We start from the raw sequence: 20,565 nt of genomic DNA on the forward strand, positions 1-20,565 counted from the left end.
TCTTAGGCTGTATTGAGGCACTCTGTTCCCTGGAGCCCAGGTCGGCCCTTATTCTGACCCTAGGCAGGAGGGGACGGCTTGTTTATAAATCGAAGGTTCACCCCCACCGCCGGTCCTCCTTGGGCTTCCAGCAGCGCCCGTGCCACGTTCGGGGTTGGGGAGGCGCGCGCGCGGAGGGACCCACCTGTGCAGGAAGTGCCGCTTGTGCATGGCCGCCAGCCCCGCCGCGATCTCGCACGCCAGCCTCTGCAGCAGCATGGTCTGGGCGTCCCCCCGCGCCGGCTCCGGCTCGCCGCCGCGCAGGTAAGCCTTCAGGTCGCCCTGCGGGAACCAGCCCAGGTCAGTTTCCAGAGAGGGACCGGGGGGACAGACGGGCATCTCAGCTGACAGAGATACTGACATGACTTCTTGGAACTTACTCAGATTTGAGTTTAATGAAGAATCTTACCGGACACATTTAAAATTACTAAAAAAGCAATTCCAACCAAATACTTCAAAGCTCGAGAAAATGTCCTTCTTGTTTTAGGATCATTCTAAATTCAATATTAGTTTACCTTTGTCATAGAAACACATGGATAACAGCAGCTAAAAAATAATAACAACAAAAAAAGATAATTTTACAATGACACACAATTTACATTTAGCGCTGAGTACAGAAATGCCCAGGTCACCGGGAGACGAGATGGAGAGCAACACCGTCTTCAAGGGTTCCAGGGGACGTCACATCACAAAAGCTCTCAGGAGCAACAGAGAGGGAAGGAAAGAAAAATGGATGGGAAAGGAAGAAAAAGCGTTTTCGAGTGCCGGTAACTGCTTCAATTCTTTGCCGGCTCCCCCACAGCCCCTGTGAAAAAGAACATTAGGGCCACTTCCAAAATATTCATGATGTGACCATAATTAAGTCTGTTCAAAGGACAGGAAATTGAACAAATTCACACTTAGACCCCATCACACAGGTGTTTTCAATGTCCCAGGTACTCTCGAAGGAACCCCCCACCCCCCCCTTCCCCCACAACACACACAAACCTTTCTTGGTTTTTGTTTCCTGACTCTAAGGGTGGTATGTCCTGGGGGATTTACCATGTAACTCTTTGGGGAAATACACCTTTGAGGCGATCTTCCATGTTCTGCTTACCACATGATTAAGTATTTATTGATGTGATGTAATTCCAAGGTAAAGCTTTATATAATCAGTTAATAAAATTTAGAAAAAGCAAGTCAAAAGCTTTCAGTTTTCTTTACATGTGAGTCAAAAAAGATGCTTGAGGAAGAAAATTCCTTGACCAATTAAAAGAATCTAATACCTTTCTAACAACTGCTACTGAAGACAGCAAACTGATCAAACCTCCCAAACTAAACTTTAAACACAGTATTCCTCTACTAGCATTCGTCCACACTCAATACTAAGTGCATTCTAAGGTAATGTCTAAGTCCACACCAAGAACCTAAATTTGTTTTCATTCCCAGTTTCAACGACCTTTGTATGAATGATAATGTTGGTATCATGGAGTTCTCATGGCTGGGAAAGATTGAAGGCAGAAGGAGAAGAGGGTGACAGAGGATGAGGTGGTTGGAGGGCATCACCGATTCAATGGACATGAACGTGGGCAAACTCTGGTAGATGGTGAGGGACGGGAGGCCTGGCGTGCTGCAGGCCATGGGGCTGCAAAGAGTCGGACACAGCGTGGAGACTGGACAACAGGAACAAGAATGCTGGTATCAATAACTGTCACCATCTGAGCTTTCAAGCAGGAGCTGACCACTGTGCTGGGAGTTTCTGCACCTGTTACCGCAAGTGACTCTCACAGTTTGAACCACTTTCCGGAGGAGGCTGAGGGAGGGTGAGAACTTTGCCCAAGGTCACAGAGCTAACAAACAAGTGCACTTCCACTCTTCTGTTTACTTGCCAAGAAACTCCTATTTGGTGAGTGAATCCAATTAGTATGCAGATCAAATCAGTTATTTTATAAGAATGAACGTCAAGTCAGTGAAAGTCAACCACACAGCTCTCTAGAATTCCCCCCACTCAGCGAGCTGCTCCGCCATGGGGGCTGCCGCCCCGGGCCAGGGCGGGTGCTCACCCCCACCGCCGTGCACACACAGCCTCTCCCCTTCTGCACCCCCGCACAGCTACAAGCTGCTCCCGACGAGAAACACCTTTTTCCCCCTTTAAAAATACATTCTCCTCACCACCCCAACCCACCTTCACCCAGGCTAGGCTCTGTCCAGTGCAGAAGAGGTGGGAATAAACCCCGTGTTGGGTGACAATTAAGTTAACCCAGAAAAACTCCAGCAGAAAGCATGGGGCCTACAGGCTCATGGGATTTTCATAAGGTAGTCCACACGGAAATGAAACATGAGAACAGAGAGCTGAAGTTTATTCACCTTACCAGTGAAACGACAACTTAAAAGGCATCTGTCTAACCCCCTTCCTTCAATGTCCATCTAAGGAAAAAACTACCCTCACACAAAAGTAGGACTATGCTGTTCTGCGTCTGGCCAATTCTCAAAGCAAACAGGAGCTGCTGGCAAACAGCAAACACTTCCCAAGTGATTTTGGCCATGAAGGCAGGAACAGCAGAATGGGTGTAGCTGTTTTTCAAGGTTACCTAAAGTATATTCCTTACCACTCACTGTTCTTACGTTATCTTCTCTCCACAATAGGCCACTGCCCAAATTTGACCCGGAGATAAAGTATAATAAACAGAAGGAGATTTTGCTTCAGCTCTGAAGGTTTCCAGCTTGGCAAAAACTCAGTCTCTCTGCATCTGCACTGGGGTGGGGGGGAGGCGGGAGGGTGAGCACAGCCCAGGCAAACACGTCCCTAACCTGTGGAGTGGACGTCGGCGGTTCCTGAGGAGCCAGATCAGCTTCTCATGGACGAGACCTGTGATGGGCTGGGAGGGGCCCAGGGCTACTTCTATGTTCTAGAAAGAACCCCAGCGCTCTCCTGGCACCACCGCGCAAAAGAAAAATCAGCTTAAGACTCAACTATAGCAAAGACGTTTCTAAAACTACCAAAAATTGATCCATTCTATCCAAAACAGATAAAGCTGTAAAAATTTAGGTATCTGGGTTACGTTTTAATGACGCTTAGTGAGTAGACTGGGGTTATTACTTTGGTCTATGACTTAAAAAGAGCACTGAGAACAGCCATGTAATCTAACAAAGTTCCTTTTATCCAAGTTTTAAATATTTCTCACATCCTCCCTAATGCCCTGCCCCAAAAAACTCAAGGAAACCGTAGGACGCTAGGTGGCAGCAAAGCGCTGGTACTGAGCCCAGACACCAGCGCGGCGGCCTTCCGCACTGAGGCGCACGGACCTTCGGATGCGCCCTCCGGAGGGCCCTCTTACACCCCAACACCGACTGTCGTGAGTGCTCTGTCCAGCTGTCCGCCAGACACGGAGAACCAGGAATTCACTCCAACAGCGTAAAAACCCAACAAGCAAATAGATTAGAAATTACAATTGCTCATACGTTTGACAGAAGGATATGGGAGAAAACTTTATGTTTTTAAACAAAAATTTGACCGACAGCCACGTGCTCAGCATGTGCTGAGGAAATGAACCTCTGCGCCAGGCGGGAGGCCCGGGAACCGCCAGCCCGAGGGTGCTCACTCCTCACGCGGGCTGGGCCTCAGGCCCTCACCTGTCCGCCCACACCCGCACAGCACCTCCTCTCCTCACGAATTCCCCTCCCCGAGCCCATCCTGTCTCTGCTCAAAGAATCAGCACCCGCCCCTCCATACCCAGCTCCTGCACCCACCCCACCTCCCTCTTATGGACATAGGGCTTTGGGCCTGCCGGCTGGCCTGCCCCCACCCCCGGAAACCCTCACCCCACAACAGGCTGGGCTCCAGCTGCTCCCATCAGCTATCCCCACCGCCTCTGCCGGACGCAAGGTCGGCGGTCACCAGCAGAACCCAGTGAGGGCCCCGCTCCTTCCTTCCCCACCGGGCTCCTCCTTCCAAGCTCACCGGTCACTCCCTCCCAGGCCCCTGTGTGCCCCGCTCCTTCCTTCCCCACCGGGCTCCCTCTTCCAGCTCACCGGCCACTCCCTCCCAGGCCCGTGTGGAGCCTCCCCCTCCCTCCGGTCAGCAGGGCCGGCGCGCCCAGGGCTCTGCCCGTGGTCCTCATCCCTCCTCACCGCAACACTCACTCCTGGGCGCGCACATCGCCCCACGGGCACTGAGCATCATCGCTCACACACCCTTCTGGCTCAGATCCCCCACCCCGAGCCCCAGGCTCACCTGTCAGCTGCTCACTCGACACCCTTCCCGGCATGCCCGAGAGGCACCTCCAACCCGACGCACATAGTGCAAAGCTCCGAGATCTGCTCCGTCTCAGGAACTGACATCTCTGTTTCCCCAGGGCATCCAGCCAAAACTAGAGTTCTCATTCTGGAGTCAGCTCTGGCCTGAGATGCCCACCACCACCCATCACCAAGTCATGAACCTACAGTTAGAGAGAGCCTGGGCCGCGGGGCCCAGGGCAGCAGTCATGTGCTGGGGGGGCGGGGGGGGCCCGCTGGTTGGGCCCTGGGAACGCAGCGCCCCCCACCAGCCGCCCACATCGCCGCACCGCCAAGCCTGATCACACCGTGTTGCCGTTCGGCACGTGTCCCCTCTGCGGGCTTGGAGTTGGGGACACTGTCCACGTGCCCCCTCTGCTCCGCCGTAAGCCCATGCCCTCTCTCTCCTCCTTGCGCTCCTGAGGCACGGGGCACGTCACTCATCTCCGTGTCTAGAAGGATCCCCGCCCACGGGCTTACTTCACAAGTTCATTCATGAACAAGACGTGGCACTTCTGTACAAAAGGTGAATTCAGGGAGGCTTCCCACTGGCGGAGCACAAATGTGCAGGCGTTAACCCCACCTGATACAAAAGCATGCGGAATACAATTAAGCCATTAGTTAAAATCCCCACTTCTCCACGGCAATCATGTGACTCAGACGAGGGGAGGGGAGGAGAAAGCGTGGTCCTGGGTGTGGCCGGCAGAGCCCTGGGTCCTCCCTTGCAGCTGGTCTTCTCATCTGTAAAATGATGCTGCGGCCGCCTCCTCGGAAGACTCGGTGCCCAGCAGGAGGCCCGGCACCGTCAGGGCCCCGTCTCCTCCCCCCACGCCCGTGCAGGCAGGGGCCGTGCTTCCATCAGCCCCGGAGCCTCTCCTGAGCTGCTGGAGCCAGCCAGCCACAGAGGGGCATGAAGTCTACACAGACACCAAGAACGCTCCCTGGCAAAGGAAAGACTCTCACCTGTACATCTCCACTTCAGAGTCTGGGGACAGAGGCAGAACTGCTGACCCTCATCCGAAACAAGACGCAGTGGAGCGGAACCTGCTTCCTCTGTCACCCTGGCCTGCAGTCTGACCTCCCAGTGGTTGGTCTCTGCTCAACTCCCTTCCAGCCGATCCCTCCCAGCAGACGCCAACCTGCCTCCCCGATCGTGGTGCTCTCGCCCACCAGTCCCCAGGCACCCCCAAGCCCACACGTGCACACCATCAAGCTCCCCTGCCTGGCTCACGGGTCCCTGAGACCCTTTCTTGCTGAGCAAAGTCCATCCACCCACCTGTCCACATTCAAACCAAACACCACCTTCTTTGTGAAGCCTACCCCAGTGAGCCTAGTTAGAAATGCTACACAGAACCACCAAATCCTTAAATTACGATCAACTTAAGAAAATAAGAAAAATGAATAAATGTAACTACCATTTCCTGAGGACTTAGTATGTGCCCAGCGATTCACATTCACCAGCTTATGGTCAGGCAGTCCACAGGAGAGGCAGGATCATCCCCATTTTACAGATGCCTACACTGAGGCTTCATGAGGTTAGGACCTTTGCAGGGAGACACACAAGCAGGTGGCAGGCCGAGCGTGTGCAGGCAGGCCCGCCTGGCCCTACGGGTGAAAAAGGCAGGATTGGGGGTGACTCGCTGTGCTCCCCACAGTGCGGGGCACAGCCCTCAGTTCCCAACGGTGCTCACATACTTTAGCTGAGTGATCCTGACCCCAAACAGCCTCATCGCCCGCCCAGAGACACACACGGGGCGCGCCACAGCCCCCGCGGCCACGCGTTCCACACGGCGCTCTGCGCTGAGCTCTCCGCCCACGAGCACTGCACTCTCGGCAGGACACACCGGTGACTGCGGGCCAGCTACCAAACCCTGCAGTTTTTTATTTGCTTTCATAAAAATTCTAAGATAAAGTGTTTTTCAAAAAGAGACCAGTAATTCCATCTCGCGAGGAATGACTTAAGTAAGTACGAAAACATACTCTCCTTTCTCCTCAAGAGATGGTATCTCTGAGCATGCTCTCTGCCTGGTGATGACGCGAGAGGCCAACGTGCCCGTGCCAGCTCCTGACCTGCTAAGAACCTGTGAGGACAGTGGCCCCTATCACGGCGGCCGCGGCGACTCGTTCCCAAGCCTGGGCCGGCAGCCTTTGTCCTCTGGACCCTGGCCAGAGGGTGCCTCTGCCTCGGATGACGTGCCTCTGCTCAGGCCGGCCTCTTTCTGGGGGGGTCCTGGGGCACCCAGGCTGGGAGCAGGGTTCAGGGGAAGCCGGGCCGACATGAGCTGAGCATTTCTGTCACCAGCCCCTGAGCACACTGAGCCCGAGACCCTGACCCTGACCCTGACCGCGCCCCCGGCGAGGCCCAGCCCTGCTGCTGGGGAGCTGGTCTCTCCCACATGTACTAGGGTCCAGAGGTGATGAGCAGGAAACCGCCCTCAGAGGCAGATGTGACCTCACCAGGGGCAAGGTGGGGGGCTCCCTAGGTTAACGGCCTTACCTTCACACGAGACTGGTCATTCTGATGCCAACCGACAGACTTTCCACGGGCACACCAGCCTCCGCTGGGCGTAGGTTACGCTGGTAGAGCCCCTGACCTAACACTCAGTAATCACCAACGTCTTCTGTGTGTGATAAAAACCACCTAACGTAAGACTACCTCCCAACCACTTCTAAGTGTCCACTTGCACGGCATTAAGTCCATCCACACTGTCGTGCAGCCCTCACCCCCATCCGCCCTCAGGACCCTCTTCATCTTCCCAAACTCAGACTCTGCCCCCTGCTAAACACCAACTCCCCCTGCCCCTGGCACCCAACCTACCACCTTCACCCCGGAGGGACCGCTCTGGGAACGTCATGCAAGTGGATTCCTACACTATTTGTGTTTTTGTGACCTAGGTTATTTCACTGAGCATAATGTCCTCAAGGTTCATTCACATGGCAGTAGATGTCAAAATTTCCTTCCTTTCTAAGACTGAGTAATATTCCAGTTCATGGACAGACCCAATTTTCCTTATCTGTTCATCCACTGAGGGATCCCTGGGCTGCTTCTGCCTCGTGGCTCCTGTGAATAATGGTGCTATGAACACGAGCATGAAAATGAGACTTTGTGCTCAACTATTTGAATATGTACCTAGATGTGAAACTAAACTCATCACCTGAACCCATTCAGAAGAAAACATCAAGCTTTTACTATTCCAGGAAAAACAACAACACTGCCCAGTAAAACTTTCAGGAATGCAGACAGGGTGAGGAATAAGAAAATGCCAAAGCACATGGGCTGCTTTTATAAACCACCTCGATTAGCCTGCAAATGTGCCATTTCAGGAAGATGGTGACTCCCACTTATTTCTCTGATGCTTGCTCACAAAGAGTGCTCCCATTGCTGTTTGTAATCAGTATCAGGAGCCAATTAGGGACCAAAAAAGACACCATTAAATGTCTCACAAAAGCAGAACTTTGACAAGCGGACCTGTCTCATCACATGAAAATACTTCTTTGGTCTTCCTTCCCCACAGGCTGGGTCACCTGTCATAGTAGTCACTCAGAGCTAGGCTAAAAGGATTATTCTCATATTCTATTTAATAACAACCAAGGATCATGCATACTGTACCTCTGATAACACTGAGACAACCAGCATCAACTGTGCAATAAAACCATCAGAAACACAACTGGGAACTCCTTCCCCTTTGTTCTCACACCTCTATGAAATAATCCGGCTAAATGGCAATTGTCACATGTTTGTTCCCTCTCGGCAGGAGACCCAGAGGACAACGACCAGTTTTCTCTTTGGGTCCCGTGAGAGCAGGGAACCGCCTTTCTGCAACAAGTGTTCAATCAGGAAGCAGCCTCCACGACAGGAGAAACCGTGGGGACGGCACAGAGAGAAGTGAGATTAACTCTGGCTTCCTTACACAGAGAGAGAGCTCTAGGAGGTGTCTCCTGAGGAGAGTTAAGTCCATTAATTTTAAACTTTGTTACCCTAAAGGTGGATGTTGCAACTTCTGGTGTAACCATACACCAAATTAGAAACAGTATCTACAACAGGAGATGGGGAAAACTGAAACAAAAAAATTTAAGAATCCAAACCAAGGCTAGAAATACAGTAAATAATAAAAGTTGAAACAGGTAGGAAAAACAATACAAAATAGGCAGGTAACATTCTAAACATCACAGCTGGTAGGATAAATACAAATGGACAACTTGTTCCACTTTAAGTAACCAAGACTGACAGATTAATAGAATTCTAACAATAAGCTATTTACAAGAGATGTCAACCAGAGGATTGGCAGAACTAAATCAGGCAAATTCTAACCAAAAAAAAGCTGGCATGGCTATATCAATATTGTTAAAGAGACTTTATCCTCAGTAATGCTTTTAATCTTAAATAGAGTCCCTTCATAATAACAAAAGTTTCAAATTACCGGAAGTTATATCTATTCTAAATTTGTATCCCTGACACAGTAGGTATCAAAATGTACGAAACAGAATAACTAGAACCATAAGGAAAAAATAAGGAAAATACATAATCAGAAGATTTTAACATGCCTCTCAATACCTAACAGAAAACTGACCCAGGTTCCCTCTGTTCTTGCCCCCTCTCCACAAATGAGGAGCCAACAGGACATGTGAACAGCCTCATAAACTTGACCCAAAAGATCCACACAGACAGACTGTCCTGATCACCACAATACACATTTCCCGCAGCAGCTGCGACGGAATGAAACACCGACCCTGGAGCGGAGATGAACGCAGCCGGGAAGAGAGCTGCAGCTGACCCCAAGCCGACGAGGACCACTGTGCTCGGTCACAGGCTGGGGGCGAGTGCGGGGAAGAGTTTACTACAACATAACCCACTGAAAGCAAATATATACAGCTTGTTAATCATGCTTCTTTGGAATAGAAGTGAAGGCCATCCCTCAACCAGCATTTCCATCTGCCAGAAACACTTTGGTAAAAACTTCTGAATACGTGACCTTGAACTTGTACTAGAAACTTACCAGGTCACAGAACTCGAACACCAGAAGATAGGGGATTGCTTCTACACATTGTCCGACACACTGGAGGACATTTGGATGCTGAAGGATACTGGTAAAAAATAAAAGTCACAGCAGTGTTCATGAGGGAGGCCAGTAAAACTGTTCAAACAGTAACCCCAAATTGAACATTCTTAACGATTTAAATATGATCAACTGAAAAGTGCACCAGAAGATTGTATTTAACAGATGCATTCTAAGCTATGTATTGATTAAATAATTCAAAGGCAAGCAGGTGAACATTTTCACAAATGAAAACAACTTCTATCATCAGAACCTTTTAACTCTGGCAATTTAAGTTTATAGCAATCATTTTGAAGCAGCATTTAAAAGGCGGACTATATTCAATAAGCATTTCAATCCACATGTTAAGTAACTCAGTTACTTCTTAGGCTATCTAGTTTATATACTGCTTTTATAAATCATTGTACATGCAAACATTTTTGAAAAATATGTTGTCTAAAACAAAGCTTAAAAAAAAAAAGATATGCCAAAATGTCGTTGTTGTTTTTTTTTTAATCTTTATTTTGAAAACAATAATGAAATAAGAGTAAGTTGCAAAGACAGTACAAAGAGGTCCCAGGCTCCCTTCACCCAGTTTTCCTTCCTGGTGACACCTGAGACAAACACAATGCCATCCTGAAACGAGGGCATTGACGCTAGGGTGCAGTGTCTGTGTGCGCCTGGCCCCTGTTGCCAAGTGTGCAGATTCATACAACCACTACACAATGGAAATACATAACTGCCCCCCACCACGAAGCGCTCCGTGCCACCCTCCATGGTCACACCCGACAACCCCCACCAACCATCCCTCGGCCCTGGCAACCACTAATCTGGTCTCCTTTCCCACATGTCTCATTTTGAGAAGATTATGTAAATGAAATCACACAGTGTGTGGCCTTCTGAGGTTGATTTTTTCACTCAACATAATGCCTTTAGGATTACCCAAGTTGCTGCCTGCATCAGGGGGTCCCTTCTCATTTACTGCTAAGCAGAATTCCACGGGTTGGATGGACCACAGTTTGTCTAAACCAGTCACCTAGGGATGGCATTTTAGTTTTCCCAGTTTGAGGCTATTATAAATAAAGCTGCTATAAAAAATCATGCAAGAGATTTTGTCTGGAAATAAGTTCTCCGAGATGAATGCCCAGGAGTGCAACAGCTAGACTGATTACAGGATGTGATAGTTAATTTTGTGTCAACTTGGCTGGGCCATAGTGCCACAGATATTTGGTCAAACATTATTCTGGACCACTTCTGTGAGGGTGTTTTGGGATGAGACCATCATTAAATCAGTTAACTTTCAGTAAAAGCAGATCATGCTCCACAGTGTGGGTGGGCCTCTTCCAATCAGGTGAAGACCTTAACAGAACAAAGACCAGCCTCCCCCAGTGAAGAAGGAAAACTGCGAGCAGACGGCCTCCTCACCTGAACCTGACAGTGGCGCTGCTGCGCCGCCAGCCTGCTGGCCCCACCTGCAGACTCGCCAGACTCCGCAACTGCATGAGCCATTTCCTTAAAATAAACTACCTACCCACCTATCCATTCATCTGTCGACCTACCTACCTATCCATCTATTTACCTATCCGTCTACCTACCCACCTACCTATTCATCCATCCATCTATCTACCGGCCCATCTCTCTATCTATAGATCCTACTGGTCCTGTTTCTCCAGAGAACTGTGGCTAATACATATGGTGGTTACATGTATGTTTAGTTTTTTAACAAAGTGTCTCACTAGCCTGCAGTGACTATACCATCTTCAACTACTTTGAAGAATTCTCTGGACAAACTGTCTAACCCCAGAGATTCTTCTGGAGAGTTTTTAGGTTTCAAACTCCATTTCTTTAACAAATCTATTCAAATAACCTATGTCATAATGAGTGAACTGTGGTGGTTTGTGCTTTTTGAGTGACTGGTGCATGTCATCTAAGTTGTCAAATATATATACTAGAGCTGCTGGTCCCATTCTATCCTCTTGATGTCTGTAGGGTCTGTTTCATTCCTGGTATTAGGAATCTGCATATTAGGAATCTCTCTCTCCTGTTCTCTGTCAAGTGTTGTTAGAGGTTTTTCAATTTTATTGTCTTTCCAAAGAGCCAGCTTTATGTTTCACTGATTTTTATCTACTGTCTTTTTGTTTTCTGCTCTTTTCTTTAATATCTACTCCTGCTTGCATTGAGTTCACTGTGCTCTTTTTTTCTGGTCCCTTGACATACGCGCTGAGATTTCTGATTTGAGAGTCGCCTTTTCTAAGGTAACCCAGCCCCGTAGGTAAGACGGAGCTTCCCTCTCCCTGCTCCTGAGACTGTGCCTGTTGTTTTCAGACATCTGACTATGATGTGTGTTGGCACACATTTCTCTGGGTTGATCCTGCTTGAGATTTTCTCCATGTCTTGAATCTGTAGGTTTGTCTTTGCAAAATGTGGAATAATTTTCAGTGAATAGTTCTTCAAACATCTTTTCTAGCCACCTTCTATCTCCTTTCAATCTGGGACATCCTGATCTTTTGTTCAAGTCCCCCAAGTCCTTGGGGCACTCTTCATTTTTTAAGCTTATTTTCTTTTGCTGCATGAACTGGGTGATATTTATCTTCAGCTTCACTGATGCTCCTTCTTTGTCCTCTCCATTCCGCTGCTGAACTCATCTATTCAGATTTTATTTTGATTACTATTTTTTTCAGTTCTAAAGTGTCCATTCAGGTCTTCTTGATGTCCTCCATATCTTTGCTGAGGCTTTGCATGTTTCATTTGTTTCAAGGGCACTATAATTTAATTGTTCACTGAAGCATTTTTACAATGGCTGTTTTAAACTCCTTGTCAGATAATCCAAACATCTCTCTCACCTTGGTGTTAGTATTTGTTGTCTTCTGTGTACTTATTTTATTGAAGTATAGTTGATTTTCGATGTTGTGTTAATTTTTGCTATATGTCAAAATGATTCCGTCTTACAGATATACATGCTTTTTCATATTCTTTTCCATTATGATTTATCTCAGGATATTGAACATAGGTCCCTGTGCTGTAACAGCGCGACCTGGATGCTATCCGTTCTCCATACAAAGGCGTGCCTCTGCTAATCCCAAGCTCCCAGCCCAGCCTTCCCTCAGCCCCCCTCCCACGTGGCAACCACACGTCTATTCTCTCTGTCTGAGAGTCTCCTTGTGTTTTGTAGATACATTCATTTCTATCATAGTTTAAACTCCACATGTAAGTGGTATCATATGGTATTTGTCTTTCTCTGTCTGACTTGCTGCAGATGGCATTATCTCACTCTTGTTTATGGCTGCGTAGTATTCACTGTATATACTGTACCTACTCCTCCTTTATCCATTCATCTATGAACACTCAGACTGTTTCTGTGTCCTGGCTGTCGCACACAGTGCTGCTATGAACATATTGGGGTGCATGTACCTTTTATCTGAATTACAGCTTTGTCCAGACATACGCCCAGGAGTGAGATTGCTGGATCCTATGGTAGCTCTATTTTTAGTTTTTTGAGGAAGCTCCATACTGTTTTCCATAGTGACTGCACTAATTTACATTCCCACCATCTGCTGCCTTTTCTTACTTGTGCTGAGTTCTCTTGGTTCTTGGAAAGATGAGTGATTTCGATTGAAACCTGGACATGTTGGGTCTTGTGCTGTGAGACTCTGGATCTTATTTAAACTGTGTATTTTACAACCAGAAATCTCAAACTGGTTTTAAACACCTGATCTTCAACAGACCACATTTGAAAAACATATGCTATGGTTTACTTACTAGTATGGTTCTCCATTTTTCAAAAAAGTGTCTTGTTCCTTTGGGCTTGCGCTTGCTTTTAACTCCTTCACGATTACTCTTGCTACGCTAGTGCCTGTGTAGATCTCTCCAAGGAGCACCTAAAACCAAAGATGAGAAACGGAACAGTTCTTCACAACGGTTTTCATTATAACCATGCTATCTACCTATTAAAATGTGCTTTAAGTGTCATAAGGGGAAGTGGGAAAAGGAGGAGAAACAAATAATTGGAGGAGGATGAAAAGCTTCTAAAATTCCCATCTCTTTTCCATTCTCACCGCTCTTGTGCCAACAATTAGAAAAGGCTCTGATAAAGAAATAAAAGGCCTTCCTGGGGAAACTCACACACCCAGAAGCACTGACGCTCACGCTCCCACGTGGTTTCAGGGGCCCATGGAGAAATGCAACGGGCGCCACAGTGCGCAGGGAGGTGTGCAATGTCATGCACAGTAAGACTTAGGCGCCTCTGCATTCTAACAGTGTAACAGGGGGGAAAAAACGAAAGTGAGCAGACTTTACCTTTCCAAACCAGCCATTCCCAATTTCCTGTATGTAGTTCAGACTGTGGCGGGCAACTTGGGGCTTCAAACCTTCTGTAGGAAAAAGAACATTTAAGAAGTAAAGGTAAGTATTTAATGAGAAGACATAATCAGTATATAACCTATAAAGTACAAATGCTAATATAAACTTAATGTTTGTGATAATAAAGATAGAAATAAATACTTAAGGGCTTCTCTGATGGCTCAGCGGTAACGAGTCTGCCTGCCAATGCAGGAGACACAGGTTCAATCCCTGATCTGGAAAGATCCCACATGCTGCGGAGCAACTAAGTCCATGAGCCACAACCATCGAGCCTGTGCTCCAGAGCCCTGGAGCGGCAACTGCTGAGCCCTCCCAGCAGAGCTGCTGAAGCCCGCACACCCCAGAGCCTGTGCTCTGCAACAAGAGACGCCGCTGCAACGAGAAGCCCCAGCGCTGCAACCAGAGAGCAGGCCCTGCTCACGGCAACGAGAGAATAGCCCATGCCCAGCAACAAAGGCCCTCAGAGCCAAAACATCAGTAAACAAAATTATAAAAAAAACAAAGTTTTAAAACTGACAGTATTTGTGAAGGAGTATCCTGCCCTGACTCTGAGCTCCGGCACCAAACACTCTGATCAACAGCCCTGCTGTAACCGCCAGTCACCACCGCTCGCTGGCCTTTGCTGTCTTTACTTTTACGGGGGTTGGGGGTGGGGTGGGGAGTAGGGATCTCTAGACTGCTCCTCTCTGGAAACACTGAAAGTCTTGTCACAAACTCAACCTCATCAGAACTCTGGAAGATGGTGAAGGTTTAGAGCAATCAAAGGGAACTAGGAGAAAGGCCACTGAAAAAGGGAGAATTTCTTTGTGGCCTTTCATTCACCCACATCCCACCTCCCTCTTAAAAACATCTTAAAAACAACCCATGTGCCAGAGTGGGTGCTGGTCCCAGAGGGAGCAGAGTGGCCTCCTTCCCCAGGAACTGTGTCTCTCTTGACCTGACCGGGGCTTCCCGGAAGGAAGGCCTGCTGCAGGGGTGTCCCTTCTTCCACTGAACTGGGCTCTATCAGGATGTGGAGGCTTCATGTGCCTCAAAACAACAAAAGCCAGGTGGACAAGGCGCTGCCACCCAGGGCAGAAATCAACAACTGAGGCAATAATAAACAGGCTGAAGCTTCAGCGGAAAAGCTCAGTGAAATCTGGGGTGGGGGGAAAGGAGCTCTTTTTAAAAAGCTATTATTACACATATGGGGTAACCTAGGAGCCATGTGCATCCTCAGGGAAGGACATCCGCTCAGAAGAGACCCAAGAACAGAGGCGTCACCTCTGAGGAACTGAAGGCTGAGGCAGAGCTGTCAGCGGCCAGGCTGGGCACCTGCCCTGGCAGAGTCAGGCTGTCAGGACCCAGATGGCATCTGTTCCTTGTTCCCTTTTTTTTTCATATCATGTTATTCAAAATATCCAGTTTTCAACAGAAAATTGCAAAACAAGTAGAGAACAATAAATAATGGTACATGAACTGGTACAAAGGAAATTTAAATGAAAGTGTCCCTGAGAAAACAGACACCGGCCTTACTGGACAAGAGCTTAAATCACGCATCTTAAATACGCTGAAAGGGCTAAAGGAAACCACAGGCAAAGAACCATAGGAAACTGAAAGAAGATCAATAAAGTGAGAGAAATGATTAAAAGGAGCCAGAGTTTTAGAGCTGAAAGTGCAAGAACTGGGGGAAAAAAAAAATCACAAGAAGGGTTCAACAACAGATTTTGGATAATCAGTAAACTTGAAGGCAGGTCAAATGAGATTATCCAGTCTGAGGAGGAGGAAGAAAGAAACAAATGGAAACATCAATGAACTTAAGTCTGACCGCCAGAGTGGTGCTTCACCACAGAGCAGAAGGCAGAGAAATCAGCAGGTGGAGGAGACACGCAGTCCAATCATTTTATGACTAGTAGCAAGGCTTCCTTTCTCAGGAATCAGAGGTTATTCATGGAAACATGACATCAGGATGGAAGGCCTTACCTACAGAAGGCTGGAACTGTGATGGAGCTGGTAGTGAGACCGTTGGTACTGAAAGTGTGAAAACTTCTGCTGGAGACTGGACAGAGGGAGTGTCTTCTGCTGGTGGTGTAAAATCGATCTCATCGTCGAAATTATCTTCAAATTCCTAAAATGAAGGAAGAGCGACGCTGTGTCTAATATAAATCCGCTTGAGAGCAAGTGCCAAAAACATCTGCTAACATGTAAGACATGAACATTTATTCACTCATTGGGAACACCCTGCCATAATTTTTTTTCCCAATTCATATTGTCTTCAAGTAAAAAACATATGTAACTGTGTTCTGTGACCCTAAACAGAATAAGATCTGAAAATCAATTATCGTATGTAACTTTTTAAACCGATCAACTTGAAGTTAAATGCAAAGTTTTCTAAAATGACACCTAGAACTTAAAATTTACAGGCTCAAAATTTTATTTTTAAGTTACTATGAAAGTGAAAGTGTTAGTCACCAGCCATGTCCAACTCTTTATGACCCCGTGGACTGGGGCTAGCCAGGCTTCTCTGTTCGTGGAATTTCCTGGACAAGAACACTGGAGTAGGTTTGCCATATTCTTCTCCAAGGGATCTTCCCAACCCAGGGATTGAACCTGGGCCAGTTTAAGGCATTCTTTTTACTATTATTATTCACTTTCACAGATCTCTTTGCATACTGAATTAAAACATTTATTTTTGAATTGTATATGTATTTCTGGTGTCTTGTGATTTCAATCAAAATAAAGACAGTTAAAAGACTCAGAAAAGATATTTTTAAGTGAGTCCTATTTCTCTGGCAAGAGTAACAATGCATAAACGTACTAAAGGAGGTAGAAAAACCATCAGGATCTGAACCATGAAGGTCAGTATTAAACTCTGCAGCACATAAGTGCAATAAACATTAAGAACATCTGGCTTTCTAAAGATGGTGACTTTAAAACGGAGGCTGCACCAACCGGGCTGCGGAACCCTTTTAAGTGTCCCTGTCCAGCAGAGCTATCCTGACTCCTGTATCATCCATTCAGCGAGCTGGGCCTGTCTTGGTGCCTGTGTTAATTTAACATGGATACAGACGACTATCAAGGTCACTCAGATGACTAATGAGCATTACCCCGCCAGGCGCCATGACAGAAGCCGGACGGGACTGTTTTCCAGCCCTCTACGTGACCAAACTCTTTTCTACCACCTCCCTTGACCCCACCCCGTGCACGGGAGAAGCTGCCAGGTGTAAGGATGGATGTTGCTGAGGTAGCATTTTGTATTTTCATACACGTCACAGGTGTTGCCAAACGCATCAGGATACTATCACTATCTGCTGGGGAGGGGAGAGGAGGACACTACAATCTGTGAGGTCACCCCGAAACAGAAGAGCTCTGTCTGGTTTCCCCTTCGGACATTCCTCAAGGTTCTCGTTTAAAAAACAACTCCATCCGTCACTCCTAACCTGGGCAGCGCGTGATATCCCATTAGGCAGTAGGAATTCTAAAGACTGAGAAAGGTAACACAGCCTAACAGCGACAACGACGGGGCCGTGGTGGAGACGGGGTCACTCTTAGTTACGCCCTCCACTGCCTGGACGCGCTCCCGCAGGCCAGTGACTTGACCAGGCTAAGCCTCCTGGTCAGGAAATGACTTCCCAGGGGCCATTCAGTTCTGGAACGCCACCCCTCTAAGGCCAAAGGAAGACCACGAGTGCTGGACGGTGACTCCCTCCTCCCGTCACACCGTCTGAAGCTGGTGAGGCTCTTCTGAGCAGTGTGGGCCCTGAGCGGCTGCAGCAGTCACCTGGGGAGGCCTGATAAACACACACACTCCCCGAGTCTGCGTCGTCACGGACACCCTGGGCCCACACTGAGCGTCAGGGGGTAAGAACGATTCAAGGCAAGAGTGAGGTCTTGTGACGTGAGACTGGTTTCAGAAACACTGATCGGCCTTTACGTCTGTCCCCAAAGGGCCAGGTGTCTGCACGGCCCGTCAGCGAGACTGAGTGAGTCTGCCCGCTGCTGTACCCCCAGGCAGTGCAGTCACCAGGGCCCCCCAGAAGGGTCGGCACCGATTCCAGGGCCTTGGGGGCTCATGTCCTCTGGGCGGGGAGTCTTCTAGAGACAATGACCCGTGCTAGGGAGTCTTCCTCCAGCCCCCTTCAGCCCCCCTCTCCCCCTAACATGTGTTAACACTGGCGTCCAGCCAAAGGGACAGCAGGTCTTCCGTTCTCAGAGCTGCCACCAGACCCAAGGCAGAGGGGACACACAACGGAAGCAGGTGTGAAGCTGGAGAAATGAGGCCACGTGTCCACAGAAAAGGCTCCCCCCGACTTGAACCTCAGTCCTCAGGGCTTGTGGGACAGCCCCACGACTGTCATCAGGCACTAAAGCTCTACCTGCAGGACCATTTTCTCTGCACACACCCCCTTCTTTCCCTGCCTTGTTTCATGGACTCCTTTTAAATAAGTCTTCACTGAGCCCTAAAGCATGCCAGCTGCAAGTTCTAGAGAGGACACCCCAGGTGGTTTCCAGCAGACTCCGCCCAGAAGCTACCAGGCCAGCCCCTCTATGTTATCACACACCCCCCACCCCTCACCTCCCACCCGGGCCAGCTTTATTACCAGATGCTGCTCCTGACAAACAAAAGGCACTGGGGGATCCCCTGGCTTCTGTCACTCAACAACCACAAATACACCAGCACTCGCAAGTTTAGAAAAAGAATCAAAACCAGCCTGCTTCTCCCTACAGGCTTTACAGCAAGTGAACTGAATCACCGTTCCTTATTCCTTACTCAGCAAAACTTCCATTAGGACAGGCAAGTGGTTCCTGTCCGTGAGGCTCCGAGGCCAAGCTGGCAGCTGCGGCCGGGGGCCCAGACGCAGACGGCCTACTGCACTGTGTACGTGAAGCTTCACCGACACACAGTGGGGACCACTTGCTTCCATGCTGTCTGGGGCTCACGTGGCCACGACAGAGGTGAGGCTAAGCAGCCTTGACAGAGACCGCGTGGCCCACAGTACTTACTATTTACAACAGCTCTTTATTTCACTTTAATGGTTACTCTCTGGCCCCTTCAGGGGAAAGAAAAAATCGCCAGCCCTGTCCCCCAGGGGCCATGATATGCAGCCTCGCTGTTGGTAACCGTATCAGGGGTGACTTTACAGTTCCTTCCATCTGTGCTCACCTTGAAGTCTATCTCTGGGTCCTTACAGCAGGATACACAGTTTGCAATTAACACTATTAATGTCATTAAACTGCCCACAGAGAGGATCACAAAAGACGTGGAAATTTCTGCAACAGGTGCCTCCCCTGGAAAGAGAAATAAACAATGTTAACACAGGCATTCCAAAATCGACTTTAATAAGCGAATCAATATATTTTCTGCCATATATAAATGGGACCAAGAGTTAATAAAATCATTCTCAAATGCTCAAGATACAGCTGATGACCAACCTAGGATAAGAAGTTGAGAGTCTTTTTTTCTTTTTAAACTTCTGATTTCGAAACAATTTTAGATTTACAGCAGTTGCAGAGACAAGGCAGAGCGTGCCCGTACACTCTTCCCCCAGCTTCCACCAGCCTGAGCATCTTACGCAGCACGTTTATCAGAGCTAAGACACCAACACGCGTACGACACCACCAGCTGAAGCCCCGACTGTACCTGGACTTTACCAGCTTTTCCACCAACACCCCTTTTCTTTGCCAGGATTCAACCAGGGCCACCGATGTTCCATTTACTCATCATGGCCCTAATCTCATCCAACCTCTGATGTCTCTGTCTGTGCTTCACAACTGTGACGCTTCTGAAGAGTACTGGTCAGTGACTTTGCAGACTATCCCTCAACTGGGGTTGCCTGATGTTTTCTCAGAACTGGGCTGAGGTTACAAGTATGTGGGAAGAATCTAGAATACGGCCGGGTGAAACATCCTTCGCGTGACATCGTATCTGGGGCACGTGATGTTGGCACAACTCACTACTGGCTACGTGAAGCCGGGTCCCGGGGCCCAGGTGGTCTCCGCCAGGAAGACCAGGAAAGTTAACAGTCTCCTTTTCCCTTTGCACACTCCTCTCTTCAGAAGCCGGTCACAGAGTCCAGGGCACACGCCTGGGGAGGGGAATTTAGCTGTACTTCTTGGAGGGAGCAGTGTTACTGATGTGCAGGGGTAGGTTAAAATGACTACAGTCACTGATAACCAGGGGGACGCGCTCTGAGGCTCTGCCCACACACTGGGTCTCTGGAAACACATACACTGTGATGCTCTACTGGTGATTTTTCTATTTGCCTTTGTTCTTCAACATGTATTACTTGGGACTCTTCTGTAAGGGAGAGTTGTCCCTATTCCTGCATTTTCAGTCATTGATAAAGTTATGAACTCACAGATATTTACTCTATTCTATACTTTGGGTGATACTCCATTATTCTCATGACTCTGCAGCTCAGATTGTGCCAGCTTTGGCCCCGCGGGGAGCTCTTTCAAGCTAACGCCTGGGTCCTTCGGACATGCCCCCCTCTTTTTTTTTTTTTTCCTCCAACACTTCCTCACTCTGGAGCTACAGGAGGCTCCAAGTTTCCCTTATATTTTCCCTCTTCTGGCTTTAGAATCAGCCACTTCTCTAGGGAGCCCCGGTCATGATAGAGAAACTGGAAACGACACACCTGTGACTACAGCCTGTGACCGGTTTTTGCTTGGGGGTGAGGGGACAGCTCAGAATAACTTCCACATCTTTAGAGGGCTGTTTCGAAAAGAATCTGCAATAGACACTCCATGTGAGCCACTGATAAGAAGCCTGCAACCCCTGTCGGGAGCACAAAGACTCTGACAGCTCACTTTCAGCAAAGACTCAGTTATCTAGACATCATCTTATTCAGGTAGGCTTACTCTGAACCTTTGTGTTTTTGTAACAGCAAATTGTTCA

The 20,565-nt window shown here is 48.4% G+C and overlaps 1 protein-coding gene across 2 annotated transcripts in view; it reads right to left on the reverse strand.

Annotated features, from left to right (window-relative positions):
- LMTK2 (lemur tyrosine kinase 2) overlaps positions 1-20,565 on the reverse strand; it is a 72,875-nt gene that overhangs the window by 29,468 nt on the left and 22,842 nt on the right. For both annotated transcript variants that reach the window (XM_043915311.1, XM_043915310.1), the window contains exons 2-7: positions 18,832-18,956; positions 15,651-15,795; positions 13,626-13,699; positions 13,089-13,207; positions 9,291-9,378; positions 185-321 (exon numbers count right to left, since the gene is read on the reverse strand). In XM_043915311.1, coding sequence (XP_043771246.1) covers positions 185-321; positions 9,291-9,378; positions 13,089-13,207; positions 13,626-13,699; positions 15,651-15,795; positions 18,832-18,956 — 688 coding nt within the window. The remainder of the gene's footprint in view (positions 1-184; positions 322-9,290; positions 9,379-13,088; positions 13,208-13,625; positions 13,700-15,650; positions 15,796-18,831; positions 18,957-20,565) is intronic.

This window comes from Cervus elaphus, chromosome 10, assembly GCF_910594005.1.
Source record: "Cervus elaphus chromosome 10, mCerEla1.1, whole genome shotgun sequence".
NCBI classification, from domain to species: Eukaryota; Metazoa; Chordata; class Mammalia; order Artiodactyla; family Cervidae; genus Cervus; species Cervus elaphus.